General features: G+C 35.8%; 3 protein-coding genes across 4 annotated transcripts; 2 read left to right on the top strand and 1 right to left on the bottom strand.

Annotated features, from left to right (window-relative positions):
* Positions 1–1,384: 1,384 nt before the first annotated feature.
* Positions 1,385–3,290, top strand: LOC103838254 (uncharacterized protein At1g76660). 2 transcript variants are annotated; one of them, XM_009114675.3, is made up of 2 exons: positions 1,385–1,756; positions 1,980–3,290. In XM_009114675.3, the coding sequence occupies exons 1-2, from the start codon at positions 1,649–1,651 to the stop codon at positions 2,937–2,939; spliced, it is 1,068 nt and encodes a 355-aa protein (XP_009112923.1). In that variant the 5' UTR covers positions 1,385–1,648; the 3' UTR covers positions 2,940–3,290. The 2 variants fall into 2 exon arrangements, with proteins under 2 accessions (XP_009112923.1, XP_009112922.1); XM_009114674.3 differs by having other exon boundaries at positions 1,977–3,290.
* A 235-nt stretch (positions 3,291–3,525) lies between these two features.
* Positions 3,526–6,232, top strand: LOC103838255 (pentatricopeptide repeat-containing protein At1g63330-like). The gene is given in 3 exon segments (XM_033279446.1): positions 3,526–4,401; positions 4,403–4,485; positions 4,488–6,232. Coding segments are annotated over 3 exon segments (1,848 nt in total). The 5' UTR covers positions 3,526–4,114; the 3' UTR covers positions 5,966–6,232.
* Positions 6,233–7,899: 1,667 nt separating this feature from the next.
* On the bottom strand, positions 7,900–9,608 carry LOC103838257 (myosin-2). The gene is made up of 3 exons (XM_033279502.1): positions 9,049–9,608; positions 8,534–8,597; positions 7,900–8,450 (listed from the first exon to the last, which is right to left on the bottom strand). The coding sequence occupies exons 1-3, from the start codon at positions 9,179–9,181 to the stop codon at positions 8,318–8,320; spliced, it is 330 nt and encodes a 109-aa protein (XP_033135393.1). The 5' UTR covers positions 9,182–9,608; the 3' UTR covers positions 7,900–8,317.
* Between the last annotated feature and the right edge of the window lie 47 nt (positions 9,609–9,655).

The following is a 9,655-nucleotide window of genomic DNA, read 5'->3' as shown; positions in this document are numbered from 1 at the left end:
TGTTCAGTTACAAAAAAAGTTTTTTTTTTGTTTTCTGAAAAAACAGTAATCAAGTAAAAGTATCAAGGTCTACCAAAAACAACATGACAAGTGTATCCTTAAACTTGGCAGTGAAACTCATCATTTTCTATTTTTTTCTATATATTTTTCATAGTTAACTCTTTAGACTTAATTCTTACATTTTACAGCATCAATAATATTAAAAGATCCTAAAAAAACTGATAACATAATATTGATATAGCTAAATATTAAAATTTAAATTTAAATATAAAAATAGATCAATGATAAAATAAGGTTTTAAATGTCTTAAAGTTTTTTTAAAAACAAAATCTCAGTTGAAAAAAGTTTTTCATTTTTTCATCATTTTTTATTTTCATTTTTATATTTCTGTTTATTGTAATGACAAGTAGTAATGATGTCTTTATAACCCTCACCTATCTTTTTACCCAAAAAAAAACTATTTCAAATTCTATATTTTGGGGATATTAAAATGAATTTCCAACTAATATGAAAATTTAAAGAATCTGGAAAGATCTGCGTATTTATTTGATTGACAGGCAGCTAAACATTTTTGCACTAAAATAACATTAACTGTGCCTGTCTTCCATTTTTGTGTAAATGCTTCAATAAGTTATGTCCCCTTTTTGGAACCAAGAATCAGTCAATTGGACAAATACAAACAGTAATCCATTTTCTAACAAAGTTACAAAGTGGCTATCAGTTTATAATTATGATTTAACGATCAAATTATAATGTGCCAAAAAAGATTGAATTATTGATTCGGTAAAGCATTTATAGGAAATTCGATTGATTATTGGGTATGGGGAGATAGAAAAGTAAACAAGACCCAAAACATGAAGTCAAGCCACCGTGCAAAACAAGTTGAAATTGGCTTTGTGAGATAATAATGTTTCTAAATTGTGACATCATTTTTAATTCAGAATATATAATTTATTTAACAATTTTAAATTACTTGGTTTAGCCCCACACTAATGTGCACACGAGAAACCTAAAAACTAAAAGAGATAGATTCGGTTCTCCCACACGTGCATTTCTGTGACACCTTTTTCGTTATGAGAAATAAAAAATTAAAACAAACGCATCTCACTCAATCTTTGTGGTCGTAAGAATATCTTAATTCACTAATCTCATTTGATTTCGCACTAATCTATAATTACTGAAACAGTTGACCAGATAAATAGTGAAATATTAGCAATAAAAATGAAAATTTAAAATTAGAATGAAAAGAAAAACATACTTATAAATTTTGTACCTCAAAAAAAAAAGAAAAAAAAAAGGAAAAGCAATATAGTCAAATTCTTCGCAAGTTTAATAGACATAATAGCCCTTCAAAATTGTATCAATTTACAAACAAAATGTAAATAGTGGCACGCCTTTGTTCTTTGCCGTGTTTTGACCTCAAACCTTCTTGACACACACACATATACATATAACACACACACATGTATATATATATATTTTGGGAGAAAACAACATTCCCAGAACTTTCGGGTTGCGTGTCCTTATTTATAAATGGTTTTCAACTTTTTACTCACCAGAGATTTTGATTAATACTTTGAGAAATTCGAATGCTCTGTTTTGTTTTCTCGGGAAAAATTATCAGAGTGAGAAAAAGATCAGGAGGAAGATGAGAGCCGGCGCGAGTGGAAACAACGTTTTGGAGACTATAAACGCAGCCGCTTCAGCGTTTGCTTCCTCTGATGATCGTGTTCATCACCAACCTTCTCCGATTCATGTGAGTCCCTCTCCGTTTTCGATTCCTCATCGAATTTAGCTCATTTTCTCGAGGTTTAGTGATCATCGGATAACTATATAAGCATTAGATCGAACAGTTTGTAGGCGAGCTCCATCGATTCACGATTAATGGAATCGAACAGTGTTTCTTCTTCGATCATTCACAATAGATTTGTTTATGTGATTTCAATCTGATTTTAATCAAAAAAAAATTTGAATAGCAGAAGAAGCGAAGATGGTGGAACCGCTTCATGTGTTTCAGACCATCAACACAAAGAAGAAAACGAATAGGGAAAGCCGCTCTTGCTCCTGAACCGGTTCATACCGATTCCACATCCAATTCCGGTTATCGTTCGGTTATGACGGCTCTTCCATTCATAGCTCCACCTTCATCTCCAGCTTCCTTCTTCCAATCAGAACCTCCTTCCGCAACCCAATCGCCTGTAGGGATCCTCTCCTTTAGTCCTCTACCTTCTAACAACAACGAGCGTCCTTCGATATTCGCCATTGGCCCTTACGCTCACGAGCCTCAGCTGGTGTCTCCTCCGGTTTTCTCTACTTACACCACCGAACCATCTTCGGCTCCGGTTACGCCGCCTCTCGACGAGTCTTTCTACTTAGCCACCACTACACCTTCTTCGCCTGAAGTCCCTTTCGCGCAGCTCTTTAACTCCAACGGTAACTATGGTCTCAGGTCTCCAGTGTCTAACTATGAGTTTCAGTTTTACCAACTTCCTCCTGGTAGTCCACTCGCTCAGCTTATCTCGCCCAGCTCGGTTATGTCCGGTTCGGGTCCAGCTTCTCCTTTCCCTGACGGAGTCACTCACTTCCAAGTCTCTGATCCTCCAAAGCTGTTGAGCCCTGGTAAGCTGCATTTCTCCAAGGCTGTTACGACTCCTAAAGAGCAGAAGAAGATTGCGAGACCGGATAAACCGGTTTCGTTCGATCTTGATGCGGATCATTTCATTAGATGCGTTGATCAGAAGCTAAGAACGACGTTCCCTGAAGCATCTGCGTCGTCTCATCAAGAAGCAGCGCAGCATTCCTCTCTCGGGCCGAATAAGGAGTTCGATTTTGGTACGGATGAGAAACATTTGAGCGTTGATGATGATGAACATAGCGCTTCGACCAAGAACAGCAACGATTGGTCCTTCCCTGTGATGCAATCAGGCGCACTTAGCTGACTTTTACATAAAGATCTGGTTATATAGAATCTGAATTTCGAAATCGATTTGGACATAAGCCAGCACACAAAGATCTTGTTCAAGATTCAAGAACGAAAACGAGCTAGTGATCTTATTACCCTTGTCTTTTAACAGAAGTATGATTGATGTTCTTACATAGAATCCTTCAGATGATTATGTTCAGGATCTTAGGGATAGTTTGTCGTCTCTCTTTTTGGTTTTGTAATAAATATTTGATGTTGTCAGTTGTTGTATTTGGCTGTCTTTATGTAGATTTTTTTTTCAATTTGTGCATATATATATTTGATCGCATTTGTAAAGAAATTCCAATAAAGCTTAGATGTTTCAGTTTTTAGTTCTGTTTATTTGGCTTGTTAAGGAAACATGAGATCGAACCAGTTCTAATGGATCAACTGTCATTTCTATATTACTGGATCAGTTTCAATACAAATGGGCAACAAATTTCCAATTGATTATAGTTCCTTACCTTAGAGAACTGAAGATTGAATTGTAACCAAGTTGATACCTGATAATCTGATACGGTAGACTGGAACCAACGCCTTGTGTACTTTTGATTTGTTTCTGAGAGTGTAGAGCCGTAAAACGAAATCTGCACTCTATAAAATGTGATTTAAGAAGGCTTAGTGAATCATTTATCGTTCATAAGGAAATAGGGTCGTAAGTGTTTATTTTGGTTAGGTGGTTCCTAATCAGTATGGAGATGCTTAATTCCTTCTCATTGCAGTGTGCCAGTGTGGTATATCCAACTCATTTAGTTACTTGAGAGTTGAGTGGAATTGGGGATGATATTGATGGCCAAGGTTCTCCTAAAATAAATAACTTTGTTTATATTTTAAGTCAGCTTATAACATCAATAAAAATGTCATTAACTGGTTCCTCTAATATAGTTAGTGATTGGACAACACCGGACTGTTGTTAAACCGGTTTGTTGATAAATTTTATAATCGTATATAATATTTTTAGAAGTGGATAGTCTGTAAATGGTCTTTGATTGTTTGTCTTGATTTTTAAAAGTGGAACGAAACTGAACCGGAACTCTGTCGGTTTCAATAGCTGGGTTGATGATGATTCGTGTAGGGTTTAGAAATTTGCAGTTGGATAGCTCCTGAGATTTGACAAGGAACTCAATTAGCTGGAGCCAAATCAAGAAGACGATGAGATCGATTTTGATCGCAATTTCACTGGCACCAAAGCGATTTGTTCATCAAAATCTCCATGGAACCGGTAATCCTCTAAGTTATCTTCCTTCCTTCTGTTGCTGGACTCGAGCTTTTTCTGGTCGCAGTGATGATGATTACAGAGATGGGTTTCTAGAAGATACTAAGATAGAAGATGCAGTTGGTTTGTTCAGTGAGATGGTGAAGTCTCGTCCTTTCCCTTCAATTATCGAGTTCAGTAAACTGTTGACTGCAATTGCAAAGTTGAACAAGTTTGAAGTGGTCAAAGATGGAGATGCTGGGGATTACACATAATATCTATACATACACTATTTTGATTAACTCTTTCTGCCGCTCCTCTCAGCTCCCTCTGGCAAGATGATGAAACTCGGGTATGACCCCAATGTTGTCACGCTTTCTTCTCTACTCAATGGATACTGCCGCTGTAACAGGATCTCCGAGACAGTAGCTTTGGTTGATCAAATGGTGGAAATGGGATGTCAACCTAATACCATCACCTTCAACACTCTAATTCACGGGCTCTTTCTCCACAACAAAACTTCTGAAGCTGTGGCTTTAGTTGACCGGATGGTTGCCAAAGGATGCCAACCGGATCTGTTTACTTATGGTGTTGTAGTAAATGGGTTATGTAAGAGGGGTGAGATTGATTTGGCTCTAGATCTGATCAAGAAGATGGAGAAGTTGAAAATTGAGGCGGATGTTGTGATCTACAGTACAGTCATTGATGGTCTTTGCAAATACAAACACGTAGATGATGCACTCGAGCTCTTCAGTGAAATGGAGAACAAAGGGGTTAGAGGGAATGTTTTTACTTACAATTCCCTCATTAGCTGTCTCTGTCGTTACGGAAGATGGAGCGATGCGTATCGACTACTCAAAGAGATGATTGAGAGAAAGATAAACCCAAATGTTTTTACTTTCAGCGCATTGATAGATTCGTTCGCAAAAGAGGGGAAACTTTCAGAGGCTGAAAGTTTGTACAAGGAGATGATCCAAAGGTCTATAGCTCCTGATATTTTCACATATAATTCATTGATCTATGGGTTTTGAATGCACGATCGAATAGACGAGGCCATGCAGATGTTTGATTTGATGATTAGCGAAGATTGTTACCCAGATGTAGTTACTTATAATACTCTCATAAATGGATTCTGCAAGTCTAAAAGAGTAGAAGACGGCATGCAACTCTTTCGTGAGATGTCTCAAAGAGGATTGGTTGGGGGCACCATCACTTACACCACTCTTATCCAAGGGTTTTTTCAAGCTAGGGACTGTGAGAATGCTCAAAAAAATTTCAAACAAATGGTTTCTTGTGGTGTGCCTCCCAATATTTGGACCTACAACATTCTGTTAGATGGGTTCTGTGATAACGGGAAGCTAGAGGAAGCGTTGGTCATATTCAAGGATATGCAAAATAGTGAACTGGAACTTGGGATTATTACATATACTATCGTCATCGAGGGGATGTGCAGGGCCGGTAAAGTGGAAGACGCCTGGGAATTATTCTGTAGCCTCGATCTTAAAGGAGTGAAGCCTGATGTTAGAACGTACACTATAATGATCTCAGGATTCTGTGTGAAACGCTTAAAACAGGAAGCTGTTGCCTTGTTTAGGAAGATGAAGGAAGACGGGCCTCTCCCAAATGACCGTACCTATAATGCGCTAATCAGGGCACATCTGTGGGATGGTGAAAAAGCAGCATCAGCAGAACTCATCAAAGAAATGAGGAGTTTCGGGTTTTCTGCAGAGGCTTCAACCTTTGGCTTAGTCACTAATATGTTACATGATGGGAGATTGGACAAAAGCTTCCTCGACATGCTTTCTTAACCACTGAGAGAAGAATTGCGAGGTTAATTAATTTGACTGCTTCTATTCTTGTGAGCAACGTCTCGGTTGCTGCTATGAAATCCACTTGTTGACGCAATATCAGTGCTCAAATGAAGTAAGATAAGCTCTTATAAAATTTTTTTTATAGATTCCAAAGGATGTTGTTTTGAGTTTTTGTGTTTTCATCATTTTTCTTTGTAACTTGGTTGATTTGACGTAACATGGAAAATATTGCGGATATAAATATGATGATGGGCTAATGATGAACTCTGAGCAAATAGAAATAGGATTCCCAATTGTTATTCTGAATATTCAGGTTTAGATGGTTTTTAACATCAAAGTGGGAGTTTGGGGATAGTAGTTGGTTATAGCCAATAATCACCCATACAATTATAAGATGCTCATATCTATCACCAATTTTCTCAAGAATAATTACAATACCCAAAAAACTCTTGTAATTATTTTTTTTTGTTTTTGTTGTAGCCTAAGGCTTTGATTGGCAGAGCAGATGATAAAGCAGTAGTATTATGCTATAGATTTAGTATGCTGCAGAATGTATATGTTTTTTTCTAAAGTGTTTAATAGAATGATTAGGTGATAACCCGCGCCCTGCGCGGAGTGAATAGATTTAAAGATATTATCACTTTGAATTTTTGCATGTATATATAATGTGGCTGGATTTAAAGTTATTAATTTTAATCTATAGATATTAGAAACCTTAAAGTTATATGCACAAATATTAGATCTAATGATATATATCAAACAAAATTGTGTATGTATATTTAATGTAAGCTTTTTTTTTGGTGCAACATATATAATGTAAGCTTATTTGTTTTTTTTTAAATGCTTGTGTAATTGGTTAGGTGTAAATTAGATAAAATATATAATAGTATGCACACTTATATTAATTTATTATGAATTTAAAACAAAACAAAACAAAACACAGGAAATACAATTATTGATTTCATAATAAAAATTAATCATTATAATCTTAAAAGAAACATAGGTAATAGAAAAATAAAATACGAAAGAAACAAATTATAAGGAAACAAATAAAAAACTGATAAAACTAAAATGATGTGAAAAAGATCTTCAAAACTCTTGGTTTGCAATCCTATAGAGAGAAATAATAAATAATTAGTTTACCAAACTAAACATACCTACTTACCAAATTCACTAAACGAAATGATATACCTCTTTCCGAAAGCATCGATTTCTGGAACATTTTGGGTTCAATATTCACTATCACTCTCTATATTGTCTTGAAATATTTCAAATCGGAAACAGAGTTAAAGCCAGCCATGAGTTTGCTTGTGAGAATGTTTTCATAATTAATCTCGAGAAGAAGGGTGTGGTGATTCGACCTATTTTTGGTAAACTGTTTATGTAGTTATATTTGTAATGACATTCATTATATAAAATCATTGGCTTTACTACAAAATATATCATTTGGACATAGTTTTACTAATAAAACTTAAAATCTGCCAAAATATTATTATGTGTAAGGTTGTATTACTACTACCTTGAAGATTACCAAGAATTACTAAGTGTAATTAAAATTTTGTTTAATAAAATCAATCAAATAAAAAATAAAAAGCTTTTATATATTTCATAAAACGATAAAAATATCAGATTATAGTAGTTACAGAATAAATATATTATTCTAAATAAATATTTAAAACTTAAAAAAAAATCAAAAACTCTGAAATTTCTTCAAAACCCTTAATACCTACAATTTTTTTTTAAAGATTTACTTGAATCTCAAATTTTTTTAAGCCTTTGCTTTATGCTTTTTTTCGCCCTGTCGATCTTGGTCACTTGTTATGTAAATGTTGTTTGTGTTACATTCCTGATTACCATAGGAGATTATCCTCAAAGGAAGTCAGGAGCTCTCCACGAATAAATATAATTATGTTACTTTGGTTTTCCAAACATCACAACAAAAATAAAATCAATAATATTTTTTCTCAATAATATCATTTTATACAAAACATCATAGTGTACCTAATTGATATAAAACATCAAGAAGCTTCCAACGCTTCTCTGGTCCAGGACAAGGATCCATCGAAGATAAAATATAATGCCCCAAGAAGCTCCCATCCCTTCTTTATCATTCAAACAACACTTTTTGAGTTGCAAACTCTCAAGAGCCGGACAAGACCGTATCAACTTCTCTGGTCCAGTACAAGGATCTACCTTTCTACAAGACGAGATTCTCAGCAGGTCTTTTTTATCTTGATCAACCTCAGCAGGTCTGTGGTCACAACATTTCCCAATGGCTGAGGTCCTTCTCCCTGAGGTCCTTCATCAGTCTTCCAAGTATCTGACACGAAGGTTATAAATAACAGACGGTTAATTTAAATAGCTAAGCTGTATAAGCTCTGCAACACCTTCCAAAATATCTGGGTTTGCTGGAACAAGCTCTTCAGTAAACACTTTCACAGCCTTTGATAGCAACAAAACCACACTAGTCAAAAGACAGAAACCCTTCAAATCATATGGAAAGTGCAACATTACAAAAAAAACTTACATTTGAAGTGGACAACATAACAAGCGACCTTTCAGCGGAAGTAGACTGTATCTTCCCCAGTTCCCACTGCCCATTTGCAACCCGACACCAAACTCAAAGTTTCTGAAATACAATACAAACACAGTAACCACAAGTTCCCAAAACACACAAAGTATTATATCTCATTCTTTTGATAGAAGAAACTAAGCACAATTAGGACACGCAAGCTATCTACCAAGAAAAACATATTCCATTCATTAAGCCTCTTCATCTCTACATACAATCTACGAAGGTCCGTCTTTTCTGATCACAAAAATTTAAAATCTCACAGCTCAAGTCACCACTAAGACTCTAAGAGACTCATTCCTAATCTCTCATCCTAACTATTATTCAACCTCTGATAAATCTCTCATCAATGATGTTTTCCTGAGTGAACCAAAACACAAAAAGATTGACACTTCTTGTCTGAAAAACATTATCTAGAGATTGTTCTTTGTTGTGTTCCCAAATGTAAAGACACCAAGCAGTCAATATGATTCAAAGCCCTTGTTTTAATTAGACAAAAGATAGTTACCCTGTGCCGACAGTAACGCCGATACCGACGGTAAAAGCTCTCTCAGAGAAGTTACGGTCGTTGAGGGAAGGAGCTCGGCAGCTGAAGTAACCAGGAGAGTAGATGGGTTCGTGTGAGTGCGGTGCGAGTCCATCGTGGCTATGGTACACCCTCCCGTCCGGTCTTTGCCTTCACTTCGATCTCCTCTTCCAAAAGATCATCGGACTCTGCGTTCACCGAATCAGCTGATTTTGTAGCTACGTCGCATCGAGCCGTTATCATGGAAGCGGACATGGAAGCTCTTCTTGAGCTGGTTCGTTTGATTCGAGAGTTGGATGTGAGAGATATTGGGACGAAACACTGTCGTTTACGTAACGATACGGGTTGAACCGGATGGAATTTGGGTCGATCGGATCTTTAAGGTTGGATCTTTGTAATTAAGCTATTTTATGAAGGGTTATATTGTCTTTGACCACATTTCTCATTTAAAGAAAAATCAAAAAGAAAATATATTATATTATGGGGAGAAGGAAGAATTTTTCAAGAGTGAGAGAGGTATATGGAGTTAAAGTCCCAAGTATTAACATTTTTTTTTTTAAATCTTCGTATTAAAAAAAGATATTTTAAT

The sequence above is a fragment of the Brassica rapa genome, chromosome A09, assembly GCF_000309985.2.
Source record: "Brassica rapa cultivar Chiifu-401-42 chromosome A09, CAAS_Brap_v3.01, whole genome shotgun sequence".
Classification (NCBI taxonomy): Eukaryota; Viridiplantae; Streptophyta; class Magnoliopsida; order Brassicales; family Brassicaceae; genus Brassica; species Brassica rapa.
Note: the sequence above shows the minus strand (reverse complement) of the source record. Positions and strands in the feature narration are given on the sequence as shown.

Bases quoted from the DNA above. Each gene is read 5' to 3' on its own strand.
- LOC103838254 (XM_009114674.3), top strand. From the start codon at position 1,649: ATGAGAGCCGGCGCGAGTGGAAACAACGTTTTGGAGACTATAAACGCA. The intron at 1,757-1,976 runs GTGAGTCCCTCT...AAATTTGAATAG, and splicing joins ACCAACCTTCTCCGATTCAT to CAGAAGAAGCGAAGATGGTG.
- LOC103838257 (XM_033279502.1), bottom strand. From the start codon at position 9,181: ATGGACTCGCACCGCACTCACACGAACCCATCTACTCTCCTGGTTACT. The intron at 8,598-9,048 runs GTAACTATCTTT...ATTGTATTTCAG, and splicing joins GGCGTTACTGTCGGCACAGG to AAACTTTGAGTTTGGTGTCG. The intron at 8,451-8,533 runs CCGCTGAAAGGT...TGATTTGAAGGG, and splicing joins GGGGAAGATACAGTCTACTT to TTTCTGTCTTTTGACTAGTG.